The sequence below is a fragment of the Oryx dammah genome, unplaced genomic scaffold, assembly GCF_014754425.2.
Source record: "Oryx dammah isolate SB20612 unplaced genomic scaffold, SCBI_Odam_1.1 HiC_scaffold_28, whole genome shotgun sequence".
Classification (NCBI taxonomy): Eukaryota; Metazoa; Chordata; class Mammalia; order Artiodactyla; family Bovidae; genus Oryx; species Oryx dammah.
This window is the reverse complement of record NW_024070212.1, coordinates 47,669,693-47,690,795: the sequence shown is the minus strand read 5'-3', so window position 1 is coordinate 47,690,795 and position 21,103 is coordinate 47,669,693. Positions and strand designations below refer to the sequence as shown.

The 21,103-nt window shown below is 36.1% G+C and overlaps 1 protein-coding gene across 2 annotated transcripts in view; it reads right to left on the bottom strand.

Moving 5' to 3' along the window:
• Window positions 1-21,103, bottom strand: part of ARHGAP29 (Rho GTPase activating protein 29) — a 79,456-nt gene that overhangs the window by 45,350 nt on the left and 13,003 nt on the right. The window contains exons 1-3 of one of the 2 annotated variants that reach the window (XM_040232273.1): window positions 20,967-21,041; window positions 15,066-15,302; window positions 3,872-4,006 (exon numbers count right to left, since the gene is read on the bottom strand). In XM_040232273.1, coding sequence (XP_040088207.1) covers window positions 3,872-4,006; window positions 15,066-15,270 — 340 coding nt within the window. In that variant the 5' untranslated portion in view covers window positions 15,271-15,302; window positions 20,967-21,041. Of the gene's footprint in view, window positions 1-3,871; window positions 4,007-15,065; window positions 15,303-20,966; window positions 21,042-21,103 lie in introns of those variants that run through there. The other variant, XM_040232272.1, reaches the window with a different exon arrangement.

The following is a 21,103-nucleotide window of genomic DNA, read 5'->3' as shown; positions in this document are numbered from 1 at the left end:
GTCTCTCAGTCGTGTCCGACCCTTAGCGACCCCATGGACTGCAGCCTACCAGGCTCCTTCGTCCATGGGATTTGCCAGGCAAGAGTACTGGAGTGGGTTGCCATTGCCTTCCGATAAATCAGTACTAAATCAGTACTAAAAAAAGACCATCAAGAAAAAAATTTGAATCAACAGTCAAGTCACATAAAATGATGTGCAAATGGCTCTGAAACATATGAAAAGATACTCAACTATACCGAAAACGAGGGAAATGCAAACCAAATCTATACTGAGATACCAGTTTTTGCTACCAGATTGGATAACAAAGTCTGGTCACCAGCTCTGTTGGCAAAGGTGTATGAAATTAGCTTCTTCAGCATGACTATCAGAAGGACAGAAACTCTATGGAGGATGTTAGCAATATAGAAAACATGGATGCAAAAGTGCTCTGTTCTAGTAACTACCCACCTAGGAATATACACAAGCCATTCACTGAAGTATTGTTTGTAATAAAAAAAATTAGAAACAATCCGAACATCTATTAGTAGTGAACTGGTTAAATTAATTATAGTATATCAATATAACAGAATATCATGCAGCTTTGAAAAACAAATAACAGCAAAAGAAGACCTTTTATATACAGTTAACTCAGAACAATGAGCAAAGAGCAGAATGTTACCTTTTGCATAAGAAACAGAACGTACTGTTATTTGCTTTTGTATATGTAATATGTCTCCAGAAAGATACATAAAAAACCAGTAATAGTTGTTGCTTATTTAGGGAAAGGAATGGGTAGCTGAGGTCTGAGGTAGAAAAACACTTCACTGAGTGAATACCTTTTTATACTGTTTGCACTATGAATCATGTGAATGAACTGCCTATTAAAAAATTAAGTTTCAAAACAAAGAAAACATGTGAGGCTTCTACAATTTTGAATACATAATTAAAACCTATTTTTCTTGTTTGCCAATTTTTAAATATAGGGCAAAATACAGATCATGAAAAACCTTAAAAATTGTCCTTTTATATTACAAATGAGGTTTACCAAAATGCTTGTAAATGATGAAAACACAACTACTACATGCACAATAAATTACTGAGTGCTAAGATGTCTTTATCTACTTCACAAATAAGCTGTATCTCTCTTACCATATTGCAAATATTTTGTCAGACTGAGCTTCCTGCTTGGAAACAAGAAGACACAGGAAATACAAATCACTATTAGAATGAATGAGGAAAAGCTAAGAATTTTTCTTTTAAGGTTATTAAAAGGTAAATCCCACATTTAAAATAAAAAATAAGAGAAGTTAAAGGATTTCCATTTTATTTCAATGCAACTGTTATTACTATGCACAGGAAATGCATAGATTTAATGCATTCACACCCTCGGCAGCACAAACAAAATTATACCTCCCTGATCTAACTGTCTTTAGGGCTTCCCAGGTGGCTCAAACGTAAAGAATCCTTCTGCCAAGCAGGAGACTAGGGTTCAATCCCTGGGTCGGGAAGATCCCCTGGAGGAGGAAATGGCAACCCACTTCAGTATTCTTGCTTGGGGAATTCCATGAACAGAGGAGCCTGGCATGCTACAGTTCATGGGGTCACAAAGAAGTCCAACACCACTGAACAACTAAACAACAACAATGATATTCAAAAATGGTTTCTACACTTCAAATCCTGGCCTTTCCAGGGTTTGAAAACTAAATTAAGATGAAATGAAAGAATTAAATAAGCTCTAATTTGACATCAATTTTCTAGGTTACTGAATATTTTTCATTTGAGGTATCAATGACATTTTTAGATGGCCTCAACAATAATATAAGGGGGGCATTTAGAAACTTAAAACCTACACCAAAGAAAACACAATTTTTAGTTTTCTAGTGTCATGGAGTCCTACTGAAAGAGAGTTAAGTGGAGTCTTACTGAAACAATACATTCCCCAATAACAAAGTAATCTTCAAAATTTCATCCAACACAAAAGTAAGACTGTAACAATCATTCCAAGGGTAAAGACACTCTTAGTGGGAAGTAATACTCAAAAAATTGCATTACAGCAAAGAAAAAAGATCTGTAAAGCAGTGGAGAAGTCACTTTCTTTAAGTCTGTTTCTGGAATGTGGACATCAACCATACACAGACACTCTCCTTCCCCAGGACATCCTGACTACACACAATAGCTACTGACAACAATTGAATGAACTGTGGTCCTTATTTTCAAGCATGGGAATTTTACTATCTATAGACACAAATTACTCTAACTTACATTAAATTGCGCTTATAAACTATCTATTTTAAAACAAATTTGGTTACTAAGCATTTTTAAGAGTCACAGCAGAAGCTATCCACTTTGAAACCATCTATATTTTTCCAGTGCTTGAGATACAGAAAAAAAGAGAACCACGCAAACAGGATAAATCTACATAAAAAGTAGGGAAGGCAGTTCTTAATTACACGAACTATATTGTATTGACAAGGTTTTTCTCTTCCTGCCTAATCCCTTGACACTTGCCCTTTGCCCTCTCTATATCAATCACATTATGTTCTTCACATCCAGAGTTCTACAAGCATCCAGAATTGTAGTTCCAATCCCTGCCCTAGCCCAGTTAATGTTCACCTGACCTTTGAGACTCAGGACAGGTAATCCCTCTCCCCCAAAAAGCCCCTCAATTCATTACTCAAGCCATGGTGACTCACTTTTAGTGAGTTAAACTATTGTTAAACTAAATTGTTAAACTATTTGAATTTGCATTACCTATCAGGTTAACATTTAACACTGACAATCACTTCTTAGAACCTAACATTTTAAAAATTCCGTAACATCCTTCTCCAGATAGTCTACCTACTTTTGTGTTTCTCATCTTCTCTCTGTCCCTGGGAGTTCACACTCAGTTCTCTACTCAGTCTGCACACTCTGAGTTGGTGTCATCCTCTTCCATCACCACTCAGGTCAACAACAATCCAAGTTCACTACATCTTCAACTTCAAACTTCAGCTCCATCCCTAACACTCAACCTGTCCTATGTTCCATCAGATCAACAGCCATCCTCTTCTGTAACAGCCACACTCTACTTCTACCACATCCCAGCTTCTGCCTTAGCTCAGATCGTCAACCCTCATCCAGCCCATTATTTCCAATAATCTCCTAACTGAACTCCTTTGTCTCTAGTCTCATTTTTCTCAGTCTATATAATGCAGCCTAGAATAATAGATTTTAACAATTTTTGGTCCAAATTATTTCATCAAAGGGTAATGTCCTAATTCTTATTTCTTTTAGCACATGTAATATATACATACACATTTATATACACATATATGATAAACTTATTCTACGATTTTAGTTTCATTTATCCACATTTTAAAATAAGGTACCAATTAAGTCTACTTTTTTCCATTTGTTTCCCCCCTTTAAGTGGAGTCACTACCAACGGCCATTTTCCAGCATCAATTGTCCTCAGATAACAAAGACTTTTTGTGCACCAGTAACTTATTTCAAAAGAGCATACATACTTTCAAAAAACTCAAAAATTTTAAATGCCAGTTGTTTAGTTAATTTCACTTAGTATTTTTAGAGTGTTTCCTGCCAAATAAAGTTTAATTTTTAAGACAGAAAGAGTTTTAGATGTGACTTAGTGTGTTAGTTGCTCAGACATGTCCGTCTCTTTGCAACTCCATGGACTGTAGCCCACCATGGAATTCTCCAGGCAAGAATACTGGAGTGGATTGCCATTCCCTTCTCCAGGGTGACTTAGGAATATTTAAATATCAGTGTGTATCCTACTGATACACATCACACAGGCGCAATGAGAGATGGCTCCACAGACATTATGAACCAAAATGTATCATGTGGATCCTTTTTGCTCATGCGAACCCACAGTTAATAGTGTCTTTCTTACCTTTCACTTTTGCGGTAAGCATTTCTGCAGCATTTTGAAGATCGACAGAATTGAGGTTCTGATGTTTATTCATTACAGACTTTAAAACACGAAGAAGTTCATCCAGACGTATATGAATGACTTCTTTAAAACACTCTTAAAGGAAAAAAAATTTTTTTAATTTGTTGCCCAAACCATGTTACAAGAGTCTAAATAAACTATGAAAAACCATTTGGGAGCACATTTTAAACAGAAGCAGCGGCTCCAAAATTTTTGCCTACAGTATGTTCACTTTTATTTTCACCACTGCAATTACAGGTAACTCATTTAGCCTTCAAAAACTCCATAATAATTTTAATTCACTAAAGATTTCAAAGGCACTCACAGAGGCAGCTTAGGCACTACCTTTTGCAGTTTTCTCCATCTAAATGTGCTTTCCCGATTTCCCTTGCAGCAACTTTATAAGATTTTCCTGTCTTACAGTTTTTACTATTAATATACTTTTTAATACATATGGTAACAGTTAAAACCTATAAATGTCTGAAATATTAACCCATATTAAATGGCACTTACATGTTAAGTTACCACATAAGAACTGACTCTTCATTAAGCTATCATCAGATATCAGAAATGAGCAACTCACAGGCATATATGTAAGTACCACCATTTCACCTATATATTTTAAAAACTGATACAATTTACATACAGTAAAATGCATAGATCTTTACATGGTTCAATGAAATTTTATACTTTTAGAAAAACTGAATTAACTGCCAATGATGAAAAACTGGGAGATCATTATAAGAACTCCAGATTTACGCCTACTCTTGAAAAATCAAAATCTGGTTATACCAGGCCCGTATCCTCCTTGGCCACAAGCAGCTGAAACAGAGCAGCACTGCACTCTTTTAGGCATGCTTCCTTCCCAGCGCCCACCTGCCTGCTCTGACATTTATAGTAGCCTTGGTCAAAGACATACAGACAACCTTTTATAATCCTTGGAAATAAGGTGACCATATAATTTATCTTTCAAACCAAAATACTCTAGCAAGTGAAAAGGGGGGCACTTCCTAGTAAACAGGCATGTTTCTGGATCACCATTCCTGGCAAACCAGAAAGTATAGTCACTCTAACCTTTAAAACCCCTGAAGTAATCCTCAAAACTTTGAAATGGCAACCACCTGAAATACAATACTCTGATGTAATGTTCATTTCTATAACTTATACATATAGCACTAGTGTTTAATAATGGCACATTTATTAAATGCTTCCTTATGTGCTAGGCACTGTTAAAAGCACTTAAAGCCTATCACCTCATTTAGCTTTCATATCAATTCTATTAGGTAGATAATTTTAAAAATTTCCATTGTACATATGAGAGAACTGAGGCACATCTAGGTTCACCAAGTCAGAATTTGAACCCAGGTTGTATAATTCTAAAAGCTAAGCTCTTAACATTATACTCTCTCCCTACTGAAATATTAAAAGCTTTAAAAAACATTTTTAAAGACATGTTTTATAATTATGCAAATTTCCCAGAAATATTAAAAGAGAGCCACTAGAAAGAAAATCTACAGGATGAAAAAACAAAAAAAAATTCTATTATCTATCAAACACTCCATTCATTAACAGCATTATCAAGAGTGAGAAATTAGTATAAATGGAGCAGGCAAGGTGGAGAGCTGGGTATATTAGGGCAAAAAGTATCTCAGGTAGAGGTAAAGAAGAATAGTTCAGGTAGTGATGGGAGGAGAGAGAATAGAGTGCCTTCAGTAAAAATTCCACTCATTCATCCAAAAATTTTAATAATAGATAAACCCAAGAGATTAGGTGCTGGCTTAAGTAGCTTTGGAAATGAGTGGAGAGTATAACATTAAAGGCAAAGGAAATGCACATACGCACTGGACTCTAGTTGATAAAGTTTTCAATGAGACTTCAGGTGAACAATGCTGATATTGCTCTATATGAACCCTGAAAGTGAACAACTGCGTAACTGGATGGTGGATGGTGGGACCCAGCATGGCACTCCCCCCACCCCAGAAAAAAAGAGAGAAAGGAAAGCCAGTCATTTCTGTCCCCTACTGTGCTGTTTCAGATTAATTTCTACAGATATTAACATACTTAGGAAACAGTAGGTAAAAATATTGTCTTATTTTGAGGTCTCAGGAAAAAGAGCTTGGTCTTTGTGGGTCAGCAAGAATCCTCAATATTCAAAATGAATATTGGATGTTAAACAAGAAGGTTTCCCTGGTGACGCTAATGGTAAAGAACCTGCTGCCAATGCAGGAGATCCAAATTCAGTCCCTCAGTCAGGAAGATCCCCAGAGAAGCAAAGGGCAGTCCACTCCAGTATTCTTGCTAGAAGAGTCCATGGACAGAGGAGCCTGGTGGGCTACAGTCCATAGGGTCACAAAGAGATACAACTGAGGCGACTTAGCACATATGCACAAAATACTAATGGTTTAAATGACTAAATAAACCAAGGTAATAAACTCTGGCTTTCTCAGAATCAAGGAAATTAACTATGTGGAAATAAATATATTTCAAAATTATGTGTTTATTAATATATTTTAAAATTATTAGTGTTTCATATGTTTTAAAAACATATTTTATACTTTTCGATGTTCTTGGTTTACAGTATATAGTAACAGATACCGCCCACAGAAACAAAAACTCTTCAGGATTCTTAATTTTTAACAGCATAGAGGGGCCTGAGAATGACTGCTATAATTTTTCTTAAAAACCACTGCAGAACATTCCTATAATTGTCAACATAGATGTTCTACCAATTTGAAATTCCTTTTTTCCTACAAGGAAGCCCTTATAAACAGATATTGAAGTTGTTTTAAAGCAAAATACTGAAAGACAGTAACTGAGTTATTTAGTGAGAAATTTCAGAAATATCTCAAATTACTCTATAAATAATTCCAATTTTCTGTGACTGGACACATCTGTGAAGTATATAAATCAATGGAAATGAACATGACAATTTAAAAAGCCTTGAGTACAAAGAGTCATAAACTCCCCTATGTATTTGAGTAGATGAGTTTAACATAACTATTAGGACATGAGAATATTCTGATATTATTTCAGCTGGGACATTATAAAATAGCAAGCCCTTAATTATGTTTTATAATTTTAAAAAATGTTCCAAGGTTCTTTTTCATTATAGGAGAATAAAGCTATCACAAATTATTTTTATGAAGCAAAAGCTTCTTGAACTTTTATTTTTTCAGAAAGTTTTACGTTTAGGCAGCTCCTTCACCAACATTAAATATCTCCAAACCACCAAAAGCAGCAATAATGAGCTGAGCAAAAGAGACAGTCATTGTTCTTCGCCAGTGGCTGCCCTGGTGGCTCAGACGGTTGGGAAGGTCCCCTGGAGGAGGGCATGGCAGCCCACTCCAGTATTCTTGCCTGGAGAATCCCATCGACAGAGGAGCCTGGCAGACTAGAGTCCAGGGGTAGTCCATGGCAAAGAGCTGGACACAACTGAACTACTTTTACTTTTTTTTCAATACAGAAGAAAGGTATGTGGCTCACTGGTGTGGTAGAAAACAATAGATTTAAATCAAACTTCCATTCCAATGCTTAATCTGCCACTTCCTTGAAATGACCATATACAAAACTCAGTTTCTCTAACCTCAGATTCATCATTAATTCATAAAGTTACCTTATATGTTTGTTGTGAATATCAAATAAATTGACAGAAACAAAAGTGCTTCATAGTCTTAATATATGCAAACTATTACTATTAAATCTGAAAGCCATTCAAACTAAATACCTTTGAAAACAGATTTGTCTCACACAGAATTACACTCAGTAACAAATTACAGTATGGTTCCACAATATTTTAATGAAAAAGAGATATTAAAGTTAAATTTCAATTTAATTTTATATGTAAAATCTAAATTAGTAAACCACTTAGAAATAAAACATAATTAAGAATATATTTTATAAAAATATTTCTATACCTACCAAGTAAATTATAGTATTTAGTCATATAATTACAAGATAATTTTTAAGTTTTATAGTGGCCATATTGTAAAGGTAATAAAATTTAAATTATAGTACAAAGGTATTAAATATGCAAATATTATAAGGTTCAATCAGTTTTAATACTAGCTATATAAAAGAGTAAAACTCCTGTATCCCAACATTTGCTTATCTACCATCCCTATATGGTCATCTGAATTTTAATTTACTGTTTCTTTCATTTGTGCCATTTATTTTCTGCTTCACTCAGCTTATCAAGTGAGAACAGATTAGCCAGTTCCACTTTTTGGTTCTCATGCATTAACACAATACCACAGTGTTTATATTGCAAACACTTCATGGAAATACTTAGGTAAATAAATAAGTGAAAAGGCCATGGTGTTTTCCTTGATTTAAAAAAATAAAAACTGACAATTTTTTAACTCAGTCTTCTAACTTCTCTGGGAAAGCAATGAAAACAAGGAGGAGGGGAAAAGTTTTCAGAACTTATCACAAGGAAACTCACTTTTGTGTTTTCTGTAATAACTTCTGAATTTACAGGATAAAAGTGAAGCCTTAACAGCAACTTTCATTATCCAATCTCTTGGGGATTGTAAAAATAGTTACAGTTGACATTTTAAAAGGCTTACTCTATAAGTCTTACATATATGAAGTAAGACCTCATTTAATTTTCACAATGACCCAATAACGTAGGTACTACTGTCTTATTTTAGGAGATGTGAAACTGAGGAAGTGAATACTGGTAGCTTGCCCAGGGTTACAGACAAATAGTGGCAGAATGAGAATTCCACCTCAGGGCTCTGGCTCTAGAATCTATGTTCTTAGTCACCATGACAATCAACATGGTTAAAAAAGCTATAGTTTAATGGCAGGTATACTCTGCAATCTGATTTAATAGGCTTCAACTTCCATCTGAATATGCCAGTTACTATTACAAATGAGGTTAAATTATGTAATCAGTGCTAGGTAAGTGAAGAAGAAAGCAATCTCCTAAAGCTGGCACGTGTGTAATAAATGAGCTACCTGTATTTCATACTCCATTCTTCAGATTTATTTTGTACCTTCTAGACACTAAGCCATAACCTATTAACATCCATATTAGCTTTTCCTAAACGATAACGATTAGAAATCACTTCTAGAGAGGTTTACTTCTGAAAAACACAATAGGGGGACTAGCAACTTATGTTTCCAGTATTTCACAAAATTTCTTGCACGCTATAAAGGTTGAAAGTAAAATACTAGCCAACAATGGTAAAATTAATACTCACTGTAATTTGCCTAAATAAATTTACACATTCTCCTGTGTAAAAAATGGGGTAATCCACAAGATAAGATTTCAATTCAGATTTTGAAAGTTTATACAGAACTTCCCTCTCACAACAGAACATAGTATTTAATGACATTAAAATTTTTACTTAATTTCTTCTTTCAGTAAAGTTTGTTTTAGAATGTTAACATACCATTTCTGACTACAGTTCTGTTAAATTTAGGATTCAGAATTCATCAAAAGCTGTCACTTATGAGATCAGTTACATTTTTACAAATTAAAAGTGATACACTCTTCAACTAGAAATCATTTTTAACAATTAGAGAACTTTATCTGAAACTGATGATGAAGTTTTATCTTCCTTCCTAACCTATTTAAAAAACAAAACAGAAAAACATGGCACCATTGTCACAATACTTTTATTAAAATCCATTTTTAAAAGTTACCTAATCAAAAAATCTATAAGAAGTATTAGATTTAACTGCCAATTTTTTTTTTCAAATGTATGTTATAATGGCAATGGACACTTCTGAGCACTGAGTACTAGACAAAGTAAGCAATGTGCACTATTCTCTCTAGCCCAATTAAAAGCCTTGTACTTTTTCAGATTTCCAAATTTCGAACTTCCACACATGGTGTTCACTTGGGAATGGAGAAGGTATATCACAAAGGGAGAGTTTAAGGTTACTGTATAAACTAGAAGAGCATTTATCTTTGGAATTCAGAACACACTGTTTCTCAGTGGGGCAACATAAACGTGAATTGGTACTGCACATACATTAATCTGCAGTGCTATGTTTAAACACAGGGGATATACGTATAACAGCGTGCCTTCAGCATTTTAACATAAGTTGCAAATTTTGCCCTGTAATTGTACCATAATGACACTGGCTGCTGCTGCTGCTGCTAAGTCGCTTCAGTCATGTCCGACTCTGTGCGACTCCATAGACGACAGCCCACCAGGCTCCCCCGTCCCTGGGATTCTCCAGGCACTGGAAAGAGATCTAAAACTTCAAATTTTACATCTGCTACTTACATAAGACTAAGGGGGCTTTCCTGATGGCTCAGTGGTAAAGAATTTGCCTGCCAATGCAGGAAACACGGGTTCGATCCCTGATCCAGGAAGATCCCACATACATGGAACAACTAAGCCCCTGTGTCACAACCAATGAGCCTGTGGTCTAGAGCCTGGGAGCCACAATTACTGAGGCCACTGGCCACAACTACTGAAGCCTGAGCACCCTAAAGCCCATGCTCTGCAACGAGAAGCCACAGCAATGAGAAGCCTGTGCACAACTAGAGAGTAGCTGCCACTCGCATCAACTAGATAAAAGCTTGTGTAGCAACAAAGATCCTGCACAGACCCCCAACAAAAAAAAAACCTCACAGGGTAACCTCCTCTTGGAAATAAGTAGTGGACAGAGAATCAATAAACTATCACTTACCCTATATCAAAAGCAACTGCATTCACAGCCCTATGATCTCCCACATTAAGCTCTCTACTTTCGTTTGTAAATAAAAACAGTAGAGACAAGGTGCACACACATCTTAACTCTGTTAGGGGGCAGAGAGTCCTTTGGCAGACATTACATGAACTTGGTCAAACTCCAAGAAATGGTGAGGGACAGGGAAGCCTAGTGTACTGCAGTCCACGCGGCTATGAAGAGGCAGACACAATCTGGCGACTGAACAGCAATTTTCTGTAATCAGTTCATCAACACCTACTGCAATATGAGCGTAACATGCTCACTTGGGAAATTTTCATTAACATCACATTTAAGAAAGTTATCATAAAATTCACATTAAAAAACCCTATAAATTGGTGGGAGACAGATGTCCTCTAAAATGTGTTATATAGTTTGAATACAAATATTTAGCTGTCTTCTTCAGCTCTGAACTGTCAATATTCCGAACAATGTAGAATTTCCAACTCAAATCAATTTTAAAATCAGAATTATAATATCAATAGCATCTGGTGTAAACATCTCATTTTTAACAAAGTATTAAATGACTTAAGCCATATTCCAAAACTAGTCAATAGCAGAACTGGGTCTAGAACCTAGATTGTGTGATTCTCTTTCCTGAGCTCTTTCTGCCATCCCTTATTACCAATCTCACCAACTTGTATAAACTGCTTAGAAAGTGATCTGCTGGTTCAAATCAAAGAACTGCATGAAAGCTACACATCCCAAAGGCAATTTAAGGAAGGAGAATTCAAATGAATTCCAAGAATTCTTATTTCTAGGTAAAATTTTGCTCCAATAACAACTTTTTCTAGGTTTTCTTTCCAGGCTATAAAAACAAAAAATACTTATAGCTCAAAAATTCATCTCAATATTCCAGAGATTGATGAAAACCAAATGTCAATACCATCACCGCCCAATAGAAATCTCTGTAATGATGGTAACTGTTATATCTTCACCATTCAAAATGGTAGCAACTGATCAGAGATGGGTAATAAGCACTTGAAGCAGTTACTGCAACTGAGGAGCTGAATTTTAAATTCTAATTAAATTTAAACAGCCATATCTCTAGAGGCTACCATATTGGGTAAGTCAACACAAACACCACATGAAATAGAATGAAATGAAAACTGAGCAGTGTCTTTATAGTATCATGTTGCTGCTGCTAAGTCGCTTCAGTCGTGTCCAACCCTGTGCGACCCCATAGGCGGCAGCCCACCAGGCTCCCCCGTCCCTGGGATTCTCCAGGCAAGAACACTGGAGTGGGTTGCCATTTCCTTCTCTAATGCATCAAAGTGAAAAGTGAAAAGTGAAGTCGCTCAGTCATGTCCAACTCTTAGCGACCCCATGGACTGCAGCCCACCAGGTTCCTCCGTCCATGGGATTCTCCAGGCAAGAGTACTGGAGTGGGGTGCAACTGCCTTCTCCGTTATAGTATCATACTGCCATGTAAAGCAGCTAATAAAGCATGAGAAAAGGACACACCATTCTGCATTCATGACCTCTAGGTTACAAATGAAATAGTAGTTATTTATCAGCAATCAGAGGTTGATGAAATCACATAATCTAAATTATACATACAACTCGTCTATGAAACGGGCTAAACTCTGCCTTTGCGGGGACTGTGCGATTAAATACTGTTTGCATGTGAAAGTACTCTGTAAAATGTAAAGCATCATATACAATAATAATAATCTCTATAACTAGTTTAAGGAAAGGGAAATGTGGATATAAACCTATCACAAAGCTATTAATGTACACCTAGCCTTAACAATGACTGAACACCTGAAGCAGCAGTTACATGATTTTGTGCACCACTGCTTCATGACAGGTAAAGTACACAAAGAAAATGGTATGCAGATAACACCAAAGGTGATTTGCATACCCACAGCTACATTCTTAAAAGACAACTTTTTAGCTTTTTCATAGCCAACCAACATGAATTGAAAGGTAATAAACAGTATCAAAAATTTGGCATCCCTCCTCTTGAGGAGGCAAAAGACAAAATAGTGGCAAAGCCACCAATCAAATACCGACAATGGTCTCTTCACTCCAAAAGAAAAATATGAGACAGCTCTTTTGTTGTCTGGCCAGTTTACAACTATATAGAACAGGAGAAGTCCAGGGACATTTCTCAGTGCTGAGAGACAAAAGCGTGACCTATGTCCACTAACATATGTTTATTAAACTACCTTAGATAGCTACAGAATTCAAAGTTTTTACCTGCTTTCCTGAAGATTATATCTCATGTGATTTTTTGCAATAATTCTATTAAATAAATAGCATGACACTCTAACAAGCTGAAAATCATGATCAAAATTAAACATTTTATTACGTGGCATTTGTCATTTATAATGAGGTTGATTTATACTGTTTATACATACTCCCTTAAGGAAAACAACAAACAGGAAGGTTCTATCAATTCAATAAACTAAAGAATATATTTCCAGATTTTGATAACAACGACGCAAAGACATAGAAAATAAATTCTTGCTAAATCCAAGATTTATTTTGAGATGGCACACATAAATCCTTTTAACTCTGACTAAAGAATCAAGCATTAAAATCAATCCAAAGATAAACTAATGGAAATTCTCTGGCCACTGCTTACTAATGAGAGCTAGTTACCCAAAAGATGGTCTTTTGCATTAATTTACCAACCATAAATGGAAAACTTTTTTTACTATTAGCAATACACTCAAGTTCTAAATTTTGAAGTACTGGTTTTTTTATTTAAAGAACAACATCCATACAGATTTTTAACATTACATTTCTGTAAAAAATATATTTCCATATACATCTTTTTACCTCAAAAGGTAGTTTCCCTTTCCTATCTTATTACCAATTTCCTCTTTTCTTCTTACTTAGGATCAACTTTAAATCCTCTTCTTTCCTAACCTATGAACTGTCTGCTTACAAATTAAAACTCATTTAAAAAAATTATGGATATAAGGAGTGGGTCCAACTTGTTTTAAATTACCACCATTTTAAATCTGTGAAACAGGGGATAAATTTGTGAGATAAAGATTCCAAATGATGTAGAATTTCCTATGGAAAACAAAAACAAATAGATATTCTAACTAAAAATCTTATTTATATTAGTGAAACCTATTTTACTCGATACATTAAATAAAATCAGATTTTACCTTAAAGTAAATAATTTGCCAATTAATATAAATTTTGAGTTAAAAGTTAACCCAGTTACATCAAAAAGAAAAAATTTTACTATATGTAAATTTAAAAAATTAGAACCCAGTTAAGAACAAACCTTTATTACATAGCTATGCTTTTTTAAATAAATGGCAGATATATAATTTTAATAATGAATCTGTTACTGGTATAATGCTTAATGTTATTTAGAATATCTTTCCACAATAACAAAGTAACTTTATTACCATTTAATTATCCAAAGTTAGACTTCAAAATCAAGTATTAAAATGAACAGAAATGTAGGTAAATTCTTTTCTAAAAACATATATATAGTCTCAAAAGAATGACTTACGTGATTGTCATTTAAGGGTAAATCTAATACTAACATTTTGAGGCTACAATTCAAGTCCAGGTATTTTGGGCATTTCAAATGGAAAGTTACAGGTAGGTTAGAAATAAACTCTTAAAAGCAGTATTTATGACAAACAAAAGGCACAGTTTTTTAGTTTCTATTTTTCAGAATGCATATCAGAAAATGAGTATCTAACTTATATTCACAGAAAATATTTACTGAAATCTTATGTCTATAAAACCCTGAAAGGTCTCATATAAATAACCAGGAAACTTCATTTTCTACATCCAGACATACCTTTATGAATATGGACTGAACTGCTACTTATTACAAAAGAATATCAGTTGTATGATTATTAATCACCACTGCCATCAAAATTAGATATAAAAGAGGCACAGAAAGTTGAAAGACATGTACTAAGATCAAGTCAGGGAGTACGGATGTATATAGCTCTTTATTTCAGGACAATCAAGTCTCAGGCTCCAGTATCCATTTCTAACTAGACAGAAAATAAATTCTGTGACTCTCTTTTGAGGAAGAGAACAGCAAAACAGAATTAAGTTTGACTTCTGAGGAAAAAATTCACTCAAATTAGTGATTTCAGACTGTTTCAGGAACAATATAGAAAACTGAATCTAGGCAGATGTATTAACAATGTAAATTAAAACTATTACTGTGCTTATTAAAGACCAATCAGTGCATTGCTACCATTAACAAGAAGGTTAAGATTCCAAATATCTAAAAATCTCCCATATCAAATGGGTCTTGTTCCCTCACTTCCCAAGCTTTCTACTATGGATTGCACTGTATCTGATTATAACATAGTTTACACTGTAAACATCAAACATTTGGCAAAACATATATAAAATAGCTAAAGCAGAATACTCTGCTTTACTACTGTGTACATACTTATATGAAAGTGAGGCTGGCATTTAAGATGTTACAAACCATCCAATAAGAAGGCTAAGGGAAAAAGAGTTGACAAACCTGAAAGAATAGCTTCTTTCAAATATAGTAACATATGGGAGAACTTCCTGATATCATTCACCAACTCCTTGATGTAATCAGGATCCAAAATGGCGTTGGAATTTATGGACTTGAGCCCCATCTCAGAAGTTGTAACATCAGTTGAGAGCTGGCCTGTTGACAAAACACGTTTTTTCTTTGTCTTTTTCTGTTTGTAAGCAATCATCCTTTCACATAACAGTCAAAAAAATGGAATTCCTTATGTAGGGGAGACAAAAAGAGAGAAACGCAAATATTTCATTAACCAAGGTACATTATAACACCAGGTTTTCATGAACAGCTTAAAGCCCATCTCAATATTCTATTTAAAAAACCAACAACAAACTCTGTATTACTAATATAGCAACTTCCATTTATTAAGTGCCAATAATCTTGACAAGTCTATGATATGCAGATTCTCAATTCCCAAGTTAGGAAAGTGATTTGAAGGTTAAATGATTTGTCTAAGCTCTCAGCTGATAAATGATGAATTGGTACTTAAAACCACATCTGTCTTGTGACCAAAATCTATGCTCTTAATAAACTTCCTCTTAATTCCTAGGGCACAGAATTTTTTAAGCTATAAAAGTTGTTCTGAAATGTCACTTAGTGGAAGAACATATTCTCCCACTATGACATCACCTTCAAAAATAAAGGTGAAATATGAGCTTTGAAAATAGAAAGGCCTGTTTTCAAAACCTCCCTTCCATCATTACTATGTTTGACCTGACAAACTGTTAATCATCTCTTCTGGGCTTCCCTAGTGGCTCAGATGGTAAAGTGTCTGTCTGCAGTGTAGGAGACCCAGGTTCAATCCCTGGGTTGGGAAGATCTCCTGGAGAAGGAAATGGCAGCCTACTCCACTATTCTTGCCTGGAAAATCCCATGGATGCAGAAGCCTGGTAGGCTACGGTCCATGGGGTCGCAAAGAGTCAGACACAACTGAGCAACTTCACTTTACTTACTTCCTTCACTTTGGTGAAGTGTTAGTCGCTCAATCATGTCTGACTCTTTGTGACCCCATGAACTGAACAACAATACACACATACTCTGGATTATCATTTTTCATCAAGAATACTTCTCTGTTGAAATTAAGTTCTAAGCATGTCCACAAATCTGACACACTGTTGTTATTCAGTTGCTCAGTCGTGTCCACCTCTTTGCTACCCCATGGACTGCAGCATACAAGGCTTCCCTGTCCTTTACCATCTCCCGGAGCTTATTCAAACTCATGTCCTTTGAGTCAACGATGACACACTTGGACTGAACAAATAAATATATGATCACTGGAGCAATATTTTTGGTAATTTCAGGGTGATATAATAAAAACAAAATCTTTGTTATGACAAAGACTGAGATTTGAATCCTAGCTGAATACTTAGTAACCTGTACAATTTGGTTATAGCCTGTGTGAAGATTAAAAGGGAACATAAAATTAAAAGCCTTCATTTAAAACACCTAAACCTGGTACACAGTTGGAACTCAAGGAAAACCTTACTGTTTCTGCTTCAGCCTTACATTTTATCTTCCTGGAATTAAAAGTCCTAAATTTGTTTATATCTCTTGAAATCAAAGAGGAAATGACTCGAGGAATTAAACTGGCTCAAGCATTATCATTGAAATATTTACCAAACGTTTTGTCTTGGATATTTGGATACTTTCAAAATGGTAGAATGACTAAGGACTTCTGCGAAATTTATAGTAGAAAGTTTTATGTAATATTCATTTCTGGGTTACAAGATATAAAATTGTGTCATTTACTCTTTACTATACATTGCCCAACTCCATAGATTACCGCCCCCTCCAACCCCTACCCCTGGCCATCTACAGTTTTTCACTGTATCTAATTCTCTCTCTACTACCACACTAGGTAAATAACCATGATTTCTTGTCTGAGCTACTGCTACTAATTTCCTAAATGATTTTTCCACATTCATTCTTGTTCATTCCATAGGTAGTGTCTCATTACAAAGGTATTCACTTTCAAAACATGGATCTCATCATGTTATTTCTCTGTTCAAAACTCTTCCAAAGGACAATGAGAAGCTATCGTGCATTACAAGGTTCAACATGAGATCTGCCTCCTACTTATCTCTGCAATGTCATCTGAAGTCAAATTCCTACTCAACACTCTCAGCACTCTGGCCACCCACACACCTCTCTTTCTCATTTTTCCAATAATACTTGTTTACCGTGACTTGTAGTGGGGAATAATTTTACATCCGGAGCTAGTATACACATTAAGTATGTTATGTTTGTGTGTGGTGTATGCATGCAGGAATGCATAAACATAAAACAGATACTGGCCAAGGAGCCAGGTGATGTACTCAGATGTTTTCTTTCCTGTTCCATTTCGTTTTTTAAAATGCCAGTTGTAACCCATCAAATTGCTCTGACTTACAATGGATTCTGTCCCTACAACCTGAAAAACACCAATTGTTGGACTCAACAGGGTCTTGTCTATATACAGTTCTATCTGCCTGGACTATTCCTTCCTCTTTGTTTACTCATTCTGATCTCAGTTCAAAGAAACCTTCCTGGACCTCCCCTGCCTCATAACCACCACCGCCACCAAACTAGAACAGAATTTCCTGTTGGATGCTTTAGAGCATCTTATCCTTTCCATCACTGCACTTATCCAAGTTCCCATAGATGATTCATGTTTCCCTATCCAGACTATAATCTCAAGGAAATCATGACCAATGTTTGCTAACCACGTGTTCTCTGCTTATAGCAGAATGAGGGATGAAAAACTCAAAACTGTCTGAATAAGTAATGATTTTGCAGGATGAATAATGAATAATAATGAATAAGCAATTTACAATGAATTTATAAACTTTATAATTTTACAAAATTTCAATTAATTTTTATAGAAATAAAATGGTTAATTCTGGATTGTTGCAGTGTCTTGAATGGAAAATAGAAATTGTTTTTAAAAATTTGTCTCTAAAATAGTATCTTTCAAAAAAGAAGGCATATAAAGTTGAGTAAAGGCAAGAGTATATAAGACTGAAATCAAAGGTGGATTTCTATTACTGTTCCTCTACTTCTGATTATTAAATAAGGTGTCCTGACACTTCTTTAATAACATTTAAAAGTCCTTTATTCAATATTGTTATCCTCAAATCATTTCTGGAAATGCAATTTCTACATTCACTCTAGTTTCAAACCTATCTAACATTAATTCTTAAATGTGTAAATAACTTCTAAAATGAACTTAGGACAGTTTAGGGGGGCCTATTACACCTCCCTCCAACAAAAACAAAACAACACTAAAGTGTCTTGTTTGGGCAGCTCTTTTACAAACCATTAATTTAAAGACTATTAGCCTAATTTATCACTTTTGCAGCTTACTTAATAAAGCCACTCTGATTAATTTTTATGGCTTTTAGTTTAGTAAATTAGAAAACTGGTCATTGTCACTGGTAAAAAGATGGTTATAAATTTTAAAGCGTATGTCACCAGCTTCAAATAAAACAAAACACCCACCTCAGTAAAACTAATTTACTTCAACTACCAAATTAGTAACTCAAAGTTATAGAGTATTTCAAAAATGCTTGAACATTTTTAGTCAAGACTATCTGTAAACAAACAAAAATGATGGGGATGTGAAAAGTCAGCATCATGGTGAATAATGTACTACACTTTACTTTTACTATATACACTTTACTACTTTTCATATTTTAAACTTAAAAAAGGAAACAATACAGTTGAAAAAATGTTAACATAAAGTTAATCCAAACTTTCACAAAATTAACTATGATAATGAGAAAGTTTGGAGGATATACACTTTCAAAGATGATCCACATTACTTTCTCATGTCCCAAAATGAACTTCTAGTTGGTGGGAACATAAAATGTAGTTACCAGATACTGTAACTGTAAATTTCATTACATGAGATAATAATACAGAAAGCACACTTAGCACAACGCTTGGTTCATCATGAAGATGCAATAACCATTAGCCATTATCATTAGCAGTGCTTTACTGCAGGAGATTGTAGACTATAGGTAAGTAATGAGCAACATGTGACTTCATTACAATATATCTGTAAATTGTGACCATGAAATATAGGACTGGAAACAATTCCAGAAATGTCACTGACTTTATGGAAGCCTATTAAATGACTTCCAAGTGAAGTTTGAACTGTGCAAACAGATTGTTGAGCAAAATATTTGTGAAACTCTTCTAATTCTCTTGCATCTCTTCCAAAAACACATATTATCCACTTCACAAAGAACTGTGTAGCAAAGAGAAAACTACTGTGCAAAACTACTTTCTCTGTATGTTCCAAATTCTAACTAATATGTACATCAGAAATGTGAACACTAACTTCTGGTACCCTGGAACGTGTCTTTTCCAACGCAGTCTTTTCAGTAGACTCCGTTTATCAAATGTTCTTGCCCCAGGTTCCTCCACCCCAAATGTCTCCTTACAGAAGTATTTTCATTTTAGGCACCGGGCTGCCTAATTGAAAAGTGAAACAACCTCAAATATCTGTATTTAATTCCCAATCTTACTATTTCTACCTCAGGAAAAACTGCTATATATTTTAAAAATCTGCTATTTCAACACAATTTCTGATTGGTAAGAATCTTAGAGATTTAAAAAAAAAAAATCAGGAAAATTCACCCTGGAGGTCTTTGATTATGTTTTTTAAATGCACTCCTCACTAAAACAGAAGAGAGGAATGTTGGAAACTTTTTCAGTAATATGCAAATAATTTCTAAAAGAAGGCATGCAATACTCATACACTTCATTCCTGTGCAGTCAGAACTCAGCACGTTTAAAGATGAAGCTGCCCAACCTCCCACGCCTCCAGAATGTCTAGCATTCCTGACGGGCAGGGCTCTCCCTTGATCAGCCAAAACTACCCAAAGCCAAAGACCACGTTCCCCATTCCAGCGTTTAAACAGAGTGGGAAAATGGATAAACCAGAAAGTGTGTCCGGCATTGACAGCGATGGACAAGAGATACCGTCTCGGAGACGCCTGGAGAAAAGTGGAAGGTGCATTCAGCTCCCGCCTTTAGCAACCAACAATCCTGCTCTCCGAAAAGTTATAAGCCCAATTCCCTCTTGAGGAAGTGAGTCAAGAAAGATAAACATGGAGACACGAGGTTCGTGAATTACTACAGCTGCAGTATGAAACGTCTCAGGCTTGAAAATTCAGCCGTCAAACAGGGAAAAAAAAAAAAAAAGAGTCCAGCCCTTAAAACGTCCACAGCAGAACTGGGAAAGACCATTGAGGCTTACGCGGCCTCGGAAAGAAAAACCCCTCACTCAGCCCAAAAGACAGAGACGAAAACAATGCAATCACGGAAATCCTAAAATACATCGGGAATGAGACCCAGCTGAAGAGAGGACTGCTGTCAAGGCTGGTGGGGTAGAAAGGGGTCAGATCAACTCTGTAGCGACAGAGCACAGATTCTAGAGCAAACCTGCCTGAGTTGAAGTCACACTCTGCCAATTACTAGTCTGTGTATTCTGACAGGTTTTTCCCATCTGAAAAATTAGTTAAATAATCGTGGAACTCTCAGGAGGTTAAAATGTGTAGCGCACTTAGGAAACAGTATGCCGAGCGTGGGACGCACTAGATGTTTGCTTTTATTATTTTCATCATCCGCTCAGGGCCACCGCTCGTGGCCTCCCGACTCCCCCTTCGCTGCCGCGCCCCTCGTCCCGTCCGACCCCTCCCGGAGGACCAGGAGTCCTGGGGACACCGACCCGGCCCGCCGCCGCCGGTCATCAGCGCACCCGCAGTTGCCTCCACTTCCCGCCGCCGCCGCCTGGGCCGCCCGGACCGTACACGTCAACTCGCCGGTGACCCCAGTGTCCTGCCTCAGCCGCCGCAGCTGGAGCGAGCGCCGCCATCCGACACTCACCGCGGCGCTCCATCCCGCGTCCGGGGCGCGGACGCCCGCCCGACACTCACGGCCGTCACGGCCGCCGCCGCCGACCCCATCCCCCAAGGCTCGTAGACGCCGGCCCCGGCCGCCCCGCCCCCGGCCCCGGCCGCCCC